The sequence below is a fragment of the Schistocerca cancellata genome, chromosome 8 (assembly GCF_023864275.1).
Source record: "Schistocerca cancellata isolate TAMUIC-IGC-003103 chromosome 8, iqSchCanc2.1, whole genome shotgun sequence".
NCBI classification, from domain to species: domain Eukaryota; kingdom Metazoa; phylum Arthropoda; class Insecta; order Orthoptera; family Acrididae; genus Schistocerca; species Schistocerca cancellata.
The window spans coordinates 533,486,139-533,505,130 of NC_064633.1; the positions used below are offsets into that span (position 1 = coordinate 533,486,139).

At 41.8% G+C, this 18,992-nt stretch overlaps 1 protein-coding gene across 1 annotated transcript in view; it reads left to right on the plus strand.

Moving 5' to 3' along the window:
* The first annotated feature begins 17,227 nt into the window (after window positions 1-17,227).
* Window positions 17,228-18,992, plus strand: part of LOC126095673 (uncharacterized) — an 89,633-nt gene continuing 87,868 nt past the window's right edge. The window contains exon 1 of the mRNA XM_049910431.1: window positions 17,228-17,434. Within this exon, the coding sequence (XP_049766388.1) occupies window positions 17,228-17,434 (207 nt within the window). The remainder of the gene's footprint in view (window positions 17,435-18,992) is intronic.

Genomic DNA, 18,992 nt, shown 5'->3' on the forward strand with positions numbered 1-18,992 from the left:
TAAAGCACCTATGAAACGTGCAGTAGAAGAAACTGTAAATATTAGTGGAACCAGGAACATTGCTGCTGAACTTCATGGGACATGGAAATGTCGAGGACACTGTTCCTTGAATGGTGTTGTAAGCGCTACTTCTCTGGAGAATGGAAAAGTTGTTGATGTTGAGTGCTTATCTAAGTACTGCTACACCTGCCATGGTAACACTGAAGGACATACTGAACATCAGTGCTCTAACAGTAAGAATTATGATGGTTACAGTGAATGTATGGAGTGTTATGAAGCTCTACAAATATTTCTGAGGTCAGTGTCTGTTTATAACGCTAGATATGCGAAGTACCAAGGCGATGGGGACTCTAAAGCTTTCAACAAAATGAATGAGTTCAATGTTTATGGTGATACCTTGGTAACAAAACTGGAGTGTTGCGGACATGTACAAAAGCGGATGGGTGCTAGATTCAGGATGCTACAAAGGGAAATGAAAGGAAAGTTGCTATCTGATGGAAAATCTCTGTCTGGCCGAGGCAGATTGACAGAAACTGAAATAGACCTTCTTCAGAGTTATTATGGACTGGTCATTAGACGAACTGTACCTCTGAATGATGTTACAGAAATGAGAAAGCTGTATGGGCCACTTACTTTCATAAGTTGTCCACAGATGACCACCCTGCTCACATACTTTGTCCTAAAGGAGCAGATTCTTGGTGTGTTTACCAAAAAGCAAAAGAAAGTGATCAAATATACTATCATAAACATTCTCTTCCTGAGCCTGTTATGAATGAAATAAAACCAATTTTTAGAGACCTTAGTGACTTTGTTTTGCTTAGTAAATTTCATCATGGGGGCACTTAGAACACAAATGAAGGTTTCAACCATTGCATATGGGAAAGTTTACCCAAGAATGTTTTTGTAGGACTAAATATATTACAAGTTTGTGTACTAGATGCAGTGATATGTTTCAGTGATGGACTGGTAGGAAGGTTGGAAATCCTGAAATACTGAGGCATTAAATGTGGCCCTAATACGGAAGATCAATTGCTTGCATGTGACAGTCAATGGGTGCATGAAGCTGAAACATTGGCTGTTCAAGTTACCAATGAAGCAATAAGTGCTAAAAGAAATGCCAAGAGGAAGCTTGAAGATGAAGAAATGCTGCAGGATGAAGACTATATTTCAGGAATGTTCTGAGGCACAGTTTAATAGGACTCATATCTTCATTCGCAATTTACTGCAAGTTTTATTTTTAAGAATTCAGGTACAAATATTTCCTAAAGTTTATAAAGCATTGCTCTAATTTTTTTCCTGTAACTTTCAATAGTCCATTCTTACGTAATAGACCTAAGCTTTATTGCAGAATCAACTAAATTATAGAAAAAATAACCTTTTTATAGGAAAAAAAATTATAAAAATTAAAATGTAAGGTGTGATATTTTTTTATCCTTGTAATATACATAATAGGTGGAATTAAATAAGTCTAGTACCTCAGCCATCATGTCATGCATATCTGGTAAAAATTTGGTCTCCTTCAAATGTTTAACATTGGGTTAAATGGTACCTGAATTTAAGGAAGTATTTTTGGGGAAAAAAATTGCATCAATTTTTTGTAATTTTTTTAATAACCCTAAGCAGGTTCAAAATACTTCTAATTTGTTTAGAAAGTGTGCTGTGTTACCTGATATCAACAAAATTCTGTAAACCATATACATTATAAACAGTGCCTGAAAAAAATAGGTGTTGATTTTTACATAATATTGAGACAGAAAGGTCCTTAATCAGAGTTCCGTGTCGTTTCTGTGCATCCCATGATCCCTCACGCCGCAAAATATTAGCATCTTGCGAGTTCCTAAATATTCGTACTTCCCCAGAACTACTACTCTACTGCTGTGGAAACATGGCTCCCTAAGTAGTGTTAGAGTGGCCGGCACGAAAATAAGAGTCCTCAAGGTCACGGCCGCTGCCTGACGCTAGCAGGTGCAGCGGGTTGTGATTTGCCTGCCTCTCTGCTTTGTTGCCATGTAGATACCATTAGCAGTGTGGTAGGTAAGGGCAGCTGAAAGCTCAGTTGCACCATGCTATATCGAGTGTTCCCGACTGATCTCAGTGTCTTATTGTCTTTAGAAAGGTGCTTTGGCGTGTGTTCGGTGGTGAACAACAATGCACGAGCAACGACCTACTTGTAGTACTCTTCCAGTCAGTGTGCGTAAAGGGCGGAAAGACATTCGTAAACAATCGAAAATAATCATATCGAATGTACTTGTGGGAGTCGCCAGCAGAACTTCCGTAGACGCACAGTGAAGGATAGCATTATTCTGTGGCGGTGCGCACAAGGGACAGATTGTTTATTCTTTGATTATATATAATAGTTCTGTTGTTATTGATTCAAGGTTAATATGAGCTTTTCGTTGCAATAAAAAAATAAAATATTATAGCCTAATTACTTCGTGAGTCTTTCTGAAGATTGTAATAAGTAGTACGTGGCTAAAGTGGTGACCCCGTATAAACAATTTCGTTGTAGACGAACAAATGCAGCCCAGTTCAATTTCGTCTATCAGGAGATCGGCGAGTCCGCGCGGCACACAGAGTGTTACGGATTGGCGCGACGTTTTGCTAAAGAACATTGAGGAATTACAACGCGACATTGAAGAACAAGAAAACACTGTGTTGATTTTTTCTGCGCCATCAAGTAACGGCCTTTCGACAGAGAGCAGTAGCAAGATGAAATTACGCCCACCGCAGTTCATACCTGATGAACCTGAACTGTGGCTTGCAATGCTTGATCTGACTTTTCAGCATCATAGCATTGTAAACGAAGAGACAAAATTTATGATCGGCGTTAGTGCGCTTGACAATCAAACAGCAACTATCAGCGCAGATATAATACTTCAGCCGCCCGCCACGCAAAAGTATACGCGTTTTAAGCTCAAAAATGGCTCAAATGGCTCTGAGCACTATGGGACTTAACATCTATGGTCATCAGTCCCCTAGAACTTAGAACTACTTAAACCTAACTAACCTAAGGACATCAGACAACACCCAGTCATCACGAGGCAGAGAAAATCCCTGACCCCGCCGGGAATCGAACCCGGGAACCCGGGCGCGGGAAGCGAGAACGCTACCGCACGACCACGAGCTGCGGACGCGCGTTTTAAGCAGTTACTCATTGAGCGACTACGTCGGCCGGTGGAACAACGTATCCAGCAAGTATTGCACGGTGAAAAGAGAGGAGATAAGTTACCTTCGGAATTTTGGCGGCACCTGCGACTTAGTCAACGACACCGAGTTGCCAGATACGACACTGCAACATGTATGGCGTGTGCAGCTGCCAGAGGCAGTTAGAACGGCTGTGGCGCTTTCAGACGCCCAAGATATCTCGTCGTTGATATCATTAGCCGACAAGGTCTACACCTCGTTAGACGCAGTGCATACGTCGACGGTGATGTTCACACACAACAGTACAGACTCACAGGAAACGGCGGCGATACAACGACGCCAACAGCCGGACGTTTCTCAACGCCGGCCGCGGTGGTCTAGCGGTTCTGGCGCTGCAGTCCAGAACCGCGGGACTGCTACGGTCGCAGTTTCGAATCCTGCCTCGGGCATGGGTGTGTGTGATGTCCTTAGGTTAGTTAGGTTTAAGTAGTTCTAAGTTCAAGGGGACTTATGACCTAAGATGTTGAGTCCCATAGTGCTCAGAGCCATTTGAACCGTTTCTCAACAACTGGATGACCTACGAAAACAAGTTGACGGATTGAAGCAGCAGATATCGACGTTGCTCGGAAGCAAGGCAGGCTCAAACAAAAAGAGCAAGGAAGATGACATTGTGTCTAAGTAGCGTATCTGCTGGTACCATCGACGATTCGGAAGCGAGGCGACGCGCTGTGCATTACCCTGCAATCACCCAAATGCCGACAGCGGCCAGCGTTAGGCGCCGCCGGTCGCGAGTTCGAGCACCAGCGCCTACTGTTACTAGGTGACATCGACGAGGGGCAGCTATGGGTGAGTACCTTCACTGTCCCATCGGCTGTTTGTTACAGACGTTAAGTCCGGCCGTGCATATCTAGTCGACTCAGGTTCGGACGTTAGTGCATTGCCTGTTAGAAACTGTGATGTGAAGCTCCCTCCATCTCAGTCGAAACTCACAGCAGCAAACCAGACGTCGGTAGCGACTTATGGAAAACGTCAGATAGAGGTAGACCTCGGGTTCCATGAAAGTTTACCATGGACTTTCGTAGTTGTCGATGTTTCAGACGCAATATTGGGTGCAGATTTCTTGTTTCATTATGCACTTGAGGTATCTATTAGCTCAGTGAGCATTCGACGGGGGACACAGTGCATTAGAGGCACCCTAGGACGAAGCCCTATGTCCATGTCTGATTGCAGACAAGTAGCAAACTGCGAATCCATGCCTGGTGGGCAGACAATAAAGCACAATACGGTACATCACATCAGGACTATACCCGGTCAACCAGTGTCTCAACGCCCACGCTGGTCAGCTCCGGATCATTTTGCTGCAGCGAAGGCAGAGTTCGAAGAATTATTACACTCGGGAATCGTCCGTAGATCCGACAGTCTGTGGTCATCGCCCCTTCACCTCGTAAAGAAGAAAGATGGGACTTGGAGACCATACGGAGATTACAGGGCACTAAATACTCGTACCATCCCCGATCGTTATCCGATACCACATATCAGAGATTTTACGCACGCACTTGCAGGCGCGATTATTTTTAGTGTCATTGATTACAAAAAAGCGTATCACCAGATACCGGTCGCACCTGCTGATATACCGAAGACGGCTGTCACGACACCATTCGGTTTATTCGAATACCTCCGTATGCCGTTCGGGTTAAAAAATGCGGCACAAAATTTGGCAGCGTTTCATTGACGAAGTCCTCAAAGGTTTAGGATAGTGCTTCGCGTACCTCGACGACATCTTGGTTTTTTCGTTGTCTGAGGAATTGCACTAACTACATCTAAGGACTGTTTATCAACGTATTGAGGCATATAGCATTTCGGTCAATGAATCAAAGTGTTTACTTCGACGACGTCAGGTGCTACTCAATGACAGCAACCGGTATCAGCCCACTGCAAGACAGGCCGTCCGGTGTGGCCGTGTAGTTCTAGGCGCTTCAGTCTGGAACCGCGTGACCGCTATGGTCGCAGGTTCGAATCCTGCCTCGGGCATGGATGTGTGAGATGTCCTTAGGTTAGTTAGGTTTAAGTAGTTCGAAGTCTAGGGGATTGATGACCGCAGATGTTAAGTCCCATAGTGCTGAGAGCCAGCCACTGCAAGACAAACTCGACCTTATCGAAGAGTCGCCCCATCGACTACTGCCAACTACACCGGTTTCTTGGAGCAGTTAACTTCTACAGACAACATCTGCCTAATGCGGCAGCACCTTTGACGTCAGCACTAGTCCGCAAGGATGCAGTAGGCAAACGACCTTTACAGTGGACATCAGAGATGCAGATGGCATTCGACAAGATCAAAACCTATCTACGTCAGGCAATAATGTTGGCACATCCGGTTCCTCAAGCTCGACTAGCAATTGTTGTGGATGTGAGCCAGCAGGCAATAGGTGCAGCTCTACACCAGAAGGTGGGAAACAATTGACATCCCCTAGGTTTCTTCTCCCGCAATCCTTACATCATCACAAGTAAAATGGAGTGCCTATGATAGGGAGCTACTGGCAATTTATGAAGCCATCAGACATTTCTGACAGCAAGTAGAGGGCAAACCATTCACTGTTTTCACAGACCACGAGCCAAATTGCCTTCGCCTTCAGTAAGAAAAAGGACGGTTCCTCACCACGACAATTTAGACAACACGAGTTTATCGCCCAGTTTACGACAGACCTGCAGCACATAAAAGGAGCTGAGAACGCCGTGGCTGATTTCCTGTCTAGGTTGGAAAGAATCTCTCAGACTATTGACTACAAGAAAATAGCTGCAGCACAGGAAACAGACCAGCAACTTGCTAAATTCTCTTGTGATAGTATGTCCGGGCTACGCTTGCAACAAATACAACCTACAGGTGAACACTTCTGAGTTTGGTGTGACGTATTGCAAGGAAAACTGAGACCGTTCGTACCTGAGAGACTGCGACGACAATTATTTGATAGCGTCCATGGACTGGCTCATCCAGGAATAAACACCAGCGTCAAACTAATGACAGACAGATTCGTGTAGCCCGGTATAAATAGAGACTGCTGTAATTGGGCAAAAACGTGCCTGGACTGTCAGAGGGCCAAGGTGGGACGACACGTGCACAAAGCAGTAGGAAACTTCCCATTTACCACACAACGTTTAGCCGGCCGGAGTGGCCGAGCGGTTAAAGGCGCTACAGTCTGGAACCGCACGACCGCTACGGTCGCAGGTTCGAATCCTGCCTCGGGCATGGATGTATGTGATGTCCTTAGGTTAGTTAGGTTTAAGTAGTTCTAAGTTCTAGGGGACTTATGACCACAGCAGTTGAGTCCCATAGTGCTCAGAGCCATTTGAACCATTTTTGAACACAACGTTTCACACATGTGCACCTGGACATCGTGGGACCGCTTTTGCCGTCGGAAGGGTACCGTTATTTCCTCACTGCGATGGACCGCTTCACCAGATGGGCAGAGGCGATTCCGTTATCGGATATTTCAGCAGAAACGGTGACACGCGTATTTCTTTCATCTTGGATCGCACGTTTCGGCTGCCCTTTACATGTCACCACAGACCAGGGGCGTCAGTTTGAGGCGACATTGTTCTCAGAATTGGCCAACCTCTGCGGGTTCCAACATCACCGCACCACAGTGTACCACATAGCTAGCAATGGGATGGTGGAACGCTGGCATAGATCATTAAAAGCTGCATTAATGTGCCATGCACAATCTTGGTCGTCAGCGTTACCACTAGTTTTGTCAGGCCTACGCACAGCATTGAAAACGGATTTAGGGGCATCCACCGCAGAAATGGTTTATGGTGAACCCTTACGACTGCCTGCAGAATTCTTCACCGATAAAGAAGGGGAACGACAGACCGAATTGCCGTTTACATTGCAAATGGTATGCGAGCATATGGCCAGACTTCGCCCATCTCATGTCTCGAGACATGGAGCGGTAAATACGTTCGTGCACAAACATCTACGCTCATGTACACATGTGATGCTACTGACAGACACTGTCAAGTCACCGCTGCAGCCTCCATATTCTGGACCTTACAGAGTGCTCTCACAGGATGAACATACCATGCAGATAGATATAAATGGAAAGAGTCAAGTGGTATCATTGGAACAGCTCAAACCTGCAAAAAAAATGGCTCTGAGCATCTATGATCATGGACATCACACAACACCCAGTCATCACGAGGCAGAGAAAATCCCTGACTCCGCCGGGAATCGAACCCGGGAACCCGGGCGAGGGAAGCGAGAACGCTACCGCACGACCACGAGCTTCAAACCTGCACATATGTTACCGACTGAAGAGGACACAGAGGTCAGGCACCAAGCGCCACCTTCCAAACCACTGGACCAGGATGACACCACCTCACCACCAGAAGAGGAAGCGGTACCGTCACTACCGGCAGCAGAAGCTGAAGAAGGTCAACCAATGCCTTCAGTACACACAAGAGCTGGGCGTCGGGTGAAATATAAATACCCCTACATTCCCGGAGCTCCGATCTATCGGAGGGGGGCTGTGTGGGAGTCGCCAGCAGAACATCCGTATACGCACAGTGAAGGATAGCATTATTCTGTGGCGGCGCGCACAAGGGACAGATTGTTTATTCTTTGATTATATATAATAGTTCTGTTTTTATTGATTCAATGTTAATATGAGCTTTTCGTTGCAATAAAAAAATAAAATATTATAGCCTAACTACTTCGTGTCTCTTTCTGAAGATTGTAATAAGTAGTACGTGGCTAAATACTCAAGTTTTTTTACTGATCTGGCCGACAATGAAGAAGCGAGAAATAACTTTAATTTTGCGCAATTTTATGAATTTACTGCTAAAGCGTGTGGTGTCTCCCAGTCAGCTGTAGGCTGTATTAGCAAATCTGTGTCATTGGCAGAATCTCCAAGCATGAATGAATGTTCCGATTCTCCAAGAAAGGGATACGAACGTGAACGGAAATCAGCCGACTTTGACAATTTTAACAAACAGCTCGTGCATAGAACTGTACTTGGATGTTATGACAGAGGAGAGTATCCAACAGCTAAAAAAATAAAGGCTGAGCTCCGTGAAAAAATTAATTACTCGGGCTCAGAGGCCTCCGTTCTTCGTCTTCTCCACTCCCTTAGTTTCCGATTCAAGAAGTGTAATGACGGACGGAAATTCTTAATGGAGCACAGAGACATTGCAGCAGCAAGAGCGAAGTTTTCGAGTACTATGCACTTCTTGCGTGCTGAAGACACCAGGCCTATAGTGTACTTGGATGAAACTTGGGTTTCACAGAACAGCACCAATAAATATATATGGCACAACTCCAAAGGAAACGGCGATTTGAAAGTGCCTTCTGGTAGTGGTGACAAATTAATCAGCGCCCAAGCTGATTTGGCAAAGTTCTTGCCAATCCGATTACCATTCACAAATGAATAGAGATGTTTTTAAGAATTGGTTTATTCGACTGTTGTCTGCGCTGGGAGAGGGGTCAATTATCGTGATGTATAACGCCAGCTACCACTCCATTCAGACAGAAAAGCTGCCTCGTTCAAATTGGCAGATATTATGGAGTGGTTAAACAAAAAGAATGTTTCATTTTCAGTTGATGAAACGAAGGCTGAACTCCTGCCTAAGGAAAAAAAAGTAGGTGCCAAAAAGACTTACGAATTACTGCTAGTATAATCCCACTGAATTGATATGAACCCAAGTAAAGCGAGAAGTAGCGAAAAGAAATACTACTTTCAAACTTGCTGATGTCGAGAAACTAACACACGAAGCTCTTGACAGTGTTACTCAGCAAGACTGGGAGAGGAGTGTAAAACATGCAGAATCATTGCAAGAAACTGATTTCTGAACCATGGTTTAAGAGACACCATTCTGGAATCTGTGATGATACACCTGCCTGAAACAAGCGACAGTGAAGCTGAAGACATGGAGCCAGAAGATCCTTCAGTTTAGGCAAGTGCCGTCTATGTAAAAAGCTAACTTGATTTGAATATTTGCCGGCCGCTGTGGCCGAGCGGTTCTAGGTGCTTCAGTCCGGAGCGGCACTGCTGCTACTGTCGCAGGTTCGAATCCTGCCTCGGACATGGATGTGTGTGAGGTCCTTAGGTTAGTTAGGTTTAAGTAGTTCTAAGTCTGACAACCTTGGGAGAGCCAGTCCTGACAAAACTCTACCATCTGGTGAGCAAGATATATGAGACAGACGAAATACCCTCAGACTTCAAGAAGAATATAATAATTCCAATCCCAAAGAAAGCAAGTGCTAACAGATGTTAAAATTTCCGAACTATCAGTTTAATAAGTAACAGCTGCAAAATACTAATGGGAATTCTTTACAGACGAATGGAAAAACTGATAGAAGCCGACCTCGGGGAAGATCAGTTTGGATTCCGTAGAAATGTTGGAACACATGAAGCAATACTGACCCTACGACTTATCTTAGAAGAACGACTAAGGAAAGGCAAACCCACATTTCTGGCATTTGTAGACTTAGAGAAAGCTTTTGACAATGTTGATTAGAATACTCTCTTTCAAATTCTAAAGGTGGCAGGGGTAAAATACAGGGAGCGAATGGCTATTTACAATTTGTACAGAAACCAGATGGCAGTTATAAGGGTCGAGGGGCTTGAAAGGGAAGCAGGGGTTGGGAAGGGAGTGAGACAGGGTTGTAGCCTCTCCCCGATGTTATTCAATCTGTATATTGAGCAAGCAGTAAAGGAAACAAAAGAAAAATTTGGAGTAGGTATTAAAATCCATAGAGAAGAAATAAAAACTTGGGGTTTGCCGATGACATTGTAATTCTGTCAGAGACAGCACAGGACTTGGAAGAGGAGTTGAACGAAATGGACAGTGTCTTGAAAGGAGGGTATAAGATAATGAACATCAACAACAGCAAAACGAGGATAATGGAATGTAGTCGAATTAAGTCAGGTGATGCTGAGGGAATTAGATTAGGAAATGAGACACTTAAAGTAGTAAAGGAGTTTTGCTATTTGGGGAGCAAAATAACTGATGATGGTCGAAGTAGAGAGGATATAAAATGTAGACTGGCAATGACAAGGAAAGCATTTCTGAAGAAGAAACAATTGTTAATATCGGGTATAGATTTAAATGTCAGGAAGTCGTTTCTGAAAGTATTTGTATGGAGTGTAGCCATGTATGGAAGTGAAACATGGACAAGAAATAGTTTAGACAAGAAGAGAATAGAAGCTTTCGAAATGTGGTGGTACAGAAGAATGCTGAAGATTAGATGGGTAGATCACATAACTAATGAGGAGGTATTGAATAGAATTGGGGAGAAGTGGAGCTTGTGGCACAACCTGACTAGAAGAAGGGATCGGTTGGTAGGACATGTTCTGAGACATCGAGGGATCACTAGTTTAGTATTGGAGGGCAGCGTGGAGGGTAAAAATCGCAGAGGGAGACCAAGAGATGAATACACTACGCAGATTCAGAAGGATATAGGCTGCAGTATGTATTGGGAGATGAAGAAGCTTGCACAGGATAGAGTAGCATGGAGAGCTGCATCAAACCAGTCTCAGGACTGAAGACCACAACACAACAACAACAACAAGTCTAGGGGACTGATGACCTCAGATGTTAAGTCCCATAGTGCTTGGAGCCATTTGAAGCATTTGATTTAAATGTTTGTCTATTCATTTGAGTTATAGAGGACATACTGCAAATGTTTTTCCCTTACAGTAGATTTCTGATAAATTTATCACAAGTGCTGGCGATTAGTTTACTCGCCAGTAACTGTCAATTAAAATAATATTGACAACTCTGCATTAATTAACAACAGTTTTTCCTAAAAACCTGTATCTATTGTCTTTACATTCGGATATAATCTTACTGGATTCGGTTTACTTGTACATTGAAATTTAACTCCTTTTTTCGTAGAAGGATTTACTGGCTGTTTCCTAGTAAGGATAATGCAGTTCATAAAATGACAAAACGTTGTGGTGCTTCTGTATCGACTGTGCATATAAACAGTGCAGTAACGTCAGAATAGTCCCAGTACCTATTCTGATTCTCCGAGAATAGCGTATAAATCTATGATATTTTATGACTTTTACAAAAAGTTAGAATGTAGAATTCTATTACTTTAGTATGACAGAGGATAGTATCCGATTGCTAGAGAAATACAGGGTAATATCGGCGATAAAATTGACTATTCTGGTCAGTCACTTCAGTGCACTGTTTTCCCTGCCCACTTGGTTTTTAATTCATAAACTGTAATGATGGACGACATTTGTAACACAAGACAGGGAAATGCTGTAGTAAGAACGAGGTTTTGGTGTACCAAGCACCTATTGCGTGCTGAGAATAATAGGCTTACAGCAAATTTAGATAAAACTTGGGTTTTTACGAAACCTTTGGAACAAATATTTTGCTCGACTCAAGAGAAAATATTGGCTTCAAAATAACAACAATTACTTTTGCGTAGCATATATTGGCGTTTTGAGTGATGGATGCAATGATGAAGGGTATGTATTAGCAGCCAGTAAAATATTTTCGGGAATTAGGGAATATTCTCGGTCATATTAAAGCGAGGCATCCTAACAAAACTCTTGGCGATGGCCTACAACGTCTCTTGCGCTGTGCTCACGCAATATCGCTAAAGAAATTTCCCTCTGTACCTGATACGACACTATAATGAAGTCTGAAATGTTACAAAAAATAATTTTGTAGTTTTCTTAACAACTTTCTCGAGGGAAGTTTCTTCGCAGTCCTACAGAACGAAAATTCATCACTGACTACATTTATCGCTCCGCAGTCGGCACAGTTTCACACCTCTTATAATATTTATTTTTTATCTCAAAATACTTTTTTGTTTCCGAAATAAAAGACTCAGCATATGCATCTATAAACTTTGAGGATGTTCATATATTTTTTTCAGTCCAATTACATTAGTGATTCTATTACTACCACAGGTTTAAGTAAAAAATTAATTTCCTCCAAAATTTCTTGTAACGTTAGTTTTCATTTTTTTCCTAGCAGCTAGTGAGAATTTTCTTTTGGAAAGTACTCCATCATATTATAGATTAAAAATAGAGTTGCCCAATATTTTTTCAGTTTTTACAAAGATTTGAAATTGTCACTATAAAAAAAACTGGTAATGCTTTAAGACGGCGAGATGACCTGGAAGCCCTATTTTCGTGCCGGCCACTATAGTAATATCTCCCATGTGTGAATGTACTTCCTATGCAATCATAATACTGAGCAGAATCTGTCAGCCAAGTGTAACTTGATGTCTACAGTTACATATAATAATTCCAATCCCAAAGAAAGCAGGTGTTGACAGATGTGAAAATAACCAAACTATCAGTTTAATAAGTCACAGCTGCAAAATACTAACGCGAATTATTTACAGACGAATGGAAAAACTGGTAGAATCCGACCTCGGGGAAGATCAGTTTGGATTCCATAGAAATGTTGGAACACATGAGGCAATACTTACCTTACGACTTATCTTAGAAGAAAGATTAAGGAAAGGCAAACCTACGTTTCTAGCATTTGTAGACTTAGAGAAAGCTTTTGACAATGTTGACTGGAATACCCTCTTTCAAATTCTAAAGGTGGCAGGGGTAAAATACAGGGAGCGAAAGGCTATTTACAATTTGTACAGAAACCAGATGGCAGTTATAAGAGTCGAGGGGCATGAAAGGGAAGCAGTGGTTGGGAAGGGAGTGAGATGGGGTTGTAGCCTCTCCCTGATGTTATTCAATCTGTATATTGAGCAAGCAGTAAAGGAAACAAAAGAAAAGTTTGGAGTAGGCATTAAAATCCATGGAGAAGAAATAAAAGCTTTGAGGTTCGCCGATGACATTGTAATTCTGTCAGAGACAGCAAAGGACTTGGAAGAGCAGTTGAATGGGATGGACAGTGTCTTGAAAGGAGGATATAAGATGAACATTAACAAAAGAGAAACGAGGATAATGGAATGTAGTCGAATTAAGTCGGGTGATGCTGAGGGAATTAGATTAGGAAATGAGACACTTAAAGTAGTAAAGGAGTTTTGCTATTTGGGAAGCAAAATAACTGATGATGGTCGAAGTAGAGAAGATATAAAATGTAGACTGGCAGTGGCAAGGAAAGCGTTTCTGAAGAAGAGGAATTTGTTAACATCGAGTATAGATTTAATTGTCAGGAAGTCGTTTCTGAAAGTATTTGTATGAAGTGTAGCCATGTATAGAAGTGAAACATGGACAATAAATAGTTTGGACAAGAAGAGAATAGAAGCTTTCGAAATGTGGTGCTACAGAAGAATGTTGAAGATTAGGTGGGTAGATCATGTAACTAATGAGGAGGTATTGAATGGGATTGGGGAGAAGAGAAGTTTGTGGCACAACTTGACTAGAAGAAGGGATCGGTTGGTAGGACATGTCCTGAGGCATCAAGGGATCACAAATTTAGCATTGGAGGGCGGCGTGGAGGGTAAAAATCGTAGAGGGAGACCAAGAGATGAATACACTAAGCAGATTCAGAAGGATGTAGGTTGCAGTAGGTACTGGGAGATGAAGGAGCTTGCACAGGATAGATTAGCATGGAGAGCTGCATCAAACCAGTCTCAGGACTGAAGACCACAACAACAACAGCAGTTACATATGCCCTTGAAATAAGCATAACTTGTACCTACAGTGGAACATTGAGCAGCCATATTCTGCAGAAGGTGTCATCTGAAAATATATTGGATCCGAATGTGTGTCACCATAGTTGCCAAGGTATTGTGTTTTCAATGTACTCTTCATACAAGTCCTCACATATATTTTGTTCAGATGTTTACAACAGGTGACATTGATGACTTTTTTATCATATCAAACTTGTTTGAAGTAGGGGGAGAGGCAATAATATCACACATGATATTAGAATGTTTGGCTAAATTGCTCAGCACTGCTACAAAATTATGTCTGTCATCCAATAATCCATAACTTCGTAAAAGGAATTCAGTTATTTGAAACGAAGTCTGTGTGTGGCTGGACTGGAATGCTGGTAACATTATAATGATTCTCACTGGCCACTTTTCAGTACTAACCCCTCGCTGGAGAGGCATTGCATTGTCAGATTCGTACAACGAATGTTGCTGGCATGCTAGAACATCCAGTGCACACTTCACAGTACTGTGCAGTTAATACTGAAGTGTTTGAGTCATTGGAGCACACACTATAACACTAACTTGCCATGAAACAAGCTAATGTTACCCTTTGGGAGGATTTTAAAAATTGACCATGCCTGTGTCTAATGGACAATGGAGTCGGTCAACAATTTTGAATTTGGTGAAATTAACAGAAAAAAACCAAATGGACTTTAACATTGGGAGTAAGTGAAAGTGATAAAATCATAAGTGAATGAAAAAAATGAACGGTCGCTAACCCAATTTGGCATATTAAATCGGAAATATACGTTTAAGAAAATGGAATATTGGTTACTGAAGTTACTTTCGTTAAGCTTTCCCACTGTGTGTAGCAACAGTTACCAATAACGCACACATCAATAAATTATAAGAAGTAATTTTGCACCAAGTTCATACTAATTACAGCTACACCCAAGAGCATTACTTAATCAAATACTGAAATGTTACTGCATGAAGTGAAGAACTAAATTTGGGCATGAGAGGCTTTTATCTTACTGACATACAAAGAAATCAATAAAGATGAATAATATCTTAAATACACTGTTTAAGCTCCTCTACAAACATCAGTTTTCCTTAACAACAGCCGGCCGGAGTGGCTGAGCGGTTCTAGGTGCGTCAGTCTGGAACCGCGAGACCGCTACGGTCGCAGGTTTGAATGCTGCCTCGGGCATGGATGTGTGTGATGTCCTTAGGTTAGTTAGGTTTAAGTAGTTCTAAGTTCTAGGGGACTGATGACCTCAGCTGGTAAGTCCCATAGTGCTCAGAGCCATTTGAACCATTTTGAACCTTAACAACAGTAATAGTTCAATTTTTTCCTAGTAAGTTGGGAATATTTTGGGGACCCATAAAAAAGTATAGTTTCTCTAGCCAACTCTCTCTGATTATTACAGTAACAAAAAGACTAATTCAAAAAGATAATCATTCACTTCACTTGGAGTGGTTCATAATTTACTTTGTAAGACAATAAAACACAACACTGGGCTAATTAACTTCAAAAAACGTACCATTCGTTATCATCTGTGAAGAAGGTATTTTGGACAATAATATTTACACAATCTTGCACTGTATTCCTGCAGAACTATACTTTGTAATAAACTAAGGATACTTTAGGAAAATCCTATTTAACTTAACTTTTGTGGTTTTAACTTAACTTTTATTACTCCTTTTACATTAAGCAAAAATCACTTTAAAACACTTAAATGCAAGATTGTTCATCTAAATCAGGGTACTCAGCTTTAGTAGCACTTAGGTGAGGACCATGCATAGGTTCGTGATCAGGATAGAAAATTAAATAGTCCATGCCCATTACATTGCTGAATGTATGAAGTTAGTGCACTGGCGAAGATAGGTGGCAAGCAACATGGCAGCTAACTGTACTCACAGCTCTTAAAGTTCGAATGCTCTATAAAATCTCTTCTTGGCGTCGGATTCTGAGAATACCAAATAATAGCCAGAACCACATCCGAGGCAAATCCATTGTAAAGCTTCCAACTGCCTCTCTTAGTATTGTCGAAGTGTCCCGTGCTATGGTTAGCCGCATACTGCGTACCATTCACACCAATGAGCCGCTCAATTCGACCGCCAAACCCGTCTTTTACATTGCGTCATGCCACTTCTATTGTGGAGGGACATCCCTACATCTTTAATATATTACAAGCACGAGTGCCCTAAGCATGAACCAGCTTTCAATAAACATTTTCTTTTTATGCAAATACACATATTATAATAATGTATTATTTTAACAAATCTTTTTGCTTTTTTCCTGTCACAAATCTAGGACTTTAAATAACAAAGAATACACACTCCATAACTGCAGATACACAGTTACATAATATAAACCTATTTCTCATCGGTATATGTGTTACAACATCACGTTGCTGCAACGATTGCAGAGTACAATGGGAAGTGGGCGGAAATGTCAAATTATGAACCGGCACTCTAGAATCCACCGTGATAGAATCTGGCGCTATTCTCTCTCGCAATAATGCTGGCTGATTATAAAACTGACCCACCTGTGTGTGTCTGTATTGTTCACTATACATGGCATCGTGATATATGGTTGCATGCACACTATAATACTGTTGCTGTCCATTGATTTGTTCACCTATTGGTCCGCCATCAGCTCTATGACCCATGAAATAAATAGTCACTGCCACAAAAAAATGGTTCAAATGGCTCTGAGCACTATGGGACTCAACATCTTAGGTCATAAGTCCTCTAGAACTTAGAACTACTTAAACCTAACTAACCTAAGGACATCACACACACCCATGCCCGAGGCAGGATTCGAACCTGCGACCGTAGCAGCCTCGCGGTTCCGGACTGTAGCGCCAGAACCGCACGGCCACCGCGGCCGGCAGTCACTGCCACATTTCCTCTCCGATATGAGTCTTGTTGTGTTGATGAAATAATGGTGGTGTGAAGTTCGCTGTTTGATTTTTCCTTTTTAGAAGGGAACCCATCGTCTTGCTGATGATATAAATGTGCTATTGTAAGCAAATGTTCCATATTAGCCCAATGTTAAAAACCTAAAAGTTATAAAGAATCTATGAAGTCATGGTCACCACTGTATCTAACTAGCGAAGGCAATTGGAGCCAAGAACGATTAGCGTCATTGAAACTCACAGTTACTACTTTATTATTCATAAATCTGAACAAGCGCATCAACATTAAAGCTCAGATAGAGTGAGGGCCCTACAATCACAAGGAAGTTTCGCATCTCAGTCCATTTATGGGGGAAAGTCTTGCTTGCTCAAAAATCGATTCCATTCTACTCCATTATTTCCATAGTTCAGTGTTATTGCCACTGTAGTTACCATAAGTTTTTTAAGCAGCATTTTGTGCGGGATGCAGTCAAATGTCTTGCTGGGAACATAGAGTGCCACACTTTCTCTATCTTCAAACACTGCTTTATCTTTGTAATTAGGTCCAGTGCTGCTGTAATTCACAATTTTTACCATGTTCTTTGGGCGCACTTCGTTAGAAGTTGGTGTCTCGTCCATCTATCAGCAGCGTCTGGACAGTAAGGCAGACCGAAACCATGTAGCACTGCTATATGATAAGAAAACTGAGTGTCTATTAGCCTACGAGTACCTCCAGCTTGCTGCCGATCCAGCAGTATACATGAAAGGTGCAGATATGACATTAAAAGAAACACCATTAAAGGTAATGATATACATGTGTGACACAGATTCATTAAAATATTAATTTAATGCTGTTGCTCAAGTCTAGCATCCAGTCGATATTAACGTAACTTGTGCGTAACATAGATTGACTTATTTTAATTAATCTTGATAGAACTTGGTTTTGGATGGTGGCTGAATTGTTAATATAGAAAAGGCCAAAAAATTTAATAAAACCACAGTCTAACATAACAGTCGCGACACTCACTGCTGTAAAAGTTGTTGCCGCTTGACAGATGGAGCGACACTAGCGCTCCAAGCGGCAGGTAAGGTGAACGTCAGACGCGTTGTAAGCATAATGTTTGTTTACATCCATTTCCTACGTAATTTACGAATTATTCGAGTTTTTTCTTGCCTCCAAGAGTTTGTTTAGTATCGGAAGGCATATATGTTTCTATTAATGATTCTAAAACAAGCGCAAGTATGGACAAAAACCATGAATAGAGTGGCAAGCTACAACACATTCGTGAAGAAACACTTGTGACATTTGATAGAATTGCAGCTTACCACGTTGATATCAAAAGAATATAAACACACAGATTCACATGTAAGAAGCACAGACATGTACCTCTACATGCAAAAGCGATCGACCGCTCGTTTATCGTTCTGTAGGCCTACTGTGTGTGTCATTGTTACCTGTTGCCACAAGTACGACCTTAATCTTTATATTACTCAAAGTGAGTAAAGCAACTGCCAAATAGTGGCAGAAATATGCTGAAAACATTATAATGAGCTGATTACATTACATTTCACGAAAAACCAAATATTTGAATAATTTTCAAACAATCTGTCTGTAGGCACTTTCCTTGCCCCGTAATAGTTTCACTCGATCTGCACATTCTGACACTTCACACGCTTTTGTAAGAGATGAACAGCTGCACTTAATCTAACCACTTTATCGTCAAAGCACGTTGTGGTGACGATTCGCACGAATCTGGCACTAATACATGGAGAGCTGAACTGGCTGCTTCTGTGTCATACGACTGTTTTACAGCTTTAGATTGACTGTCGAATCTTTGTGGCAGTTTCCTCTTCATCGTCAGTTGAAGTGGCTTATTTAGGATGTCAAACAGTGTGGGTACTGCATTCCACACGAGTTTGTTATTGTCTGCGTTCATGAACTGGTTTTCTTCGAAATGTAGCGGACAAAACCTAATATTATTATACAGGTAAACTGGGTCTTCCTTCATAAGGTCTTCTCGTCTGCTATTAACAAGCCATTTTCTGCTCCTAAAACGATACATTCATCATTTATACACATATAGTTTGCAAGTGAACCCTGACGATACAGTTTAGTAACATGATGATATATACCTCTCAGGATCATTAGGAAACCTAAAAAGAGACAGCTGTGGTGTCTTCTTCCTGTTGTTGCTGCAATTTACTGCGCTACAAACGCTCCCGATGGTAAAAACCATTGTATAAATCAAAATAATCAATCACTATTTGCTTCCACGATCGCGCCGAACTCACAGTTCAACCTACCAGCCGCTTGGGGCGCTGCTGGCACTGTAGGCAACAAAATCGAGGCGAAGTATCGC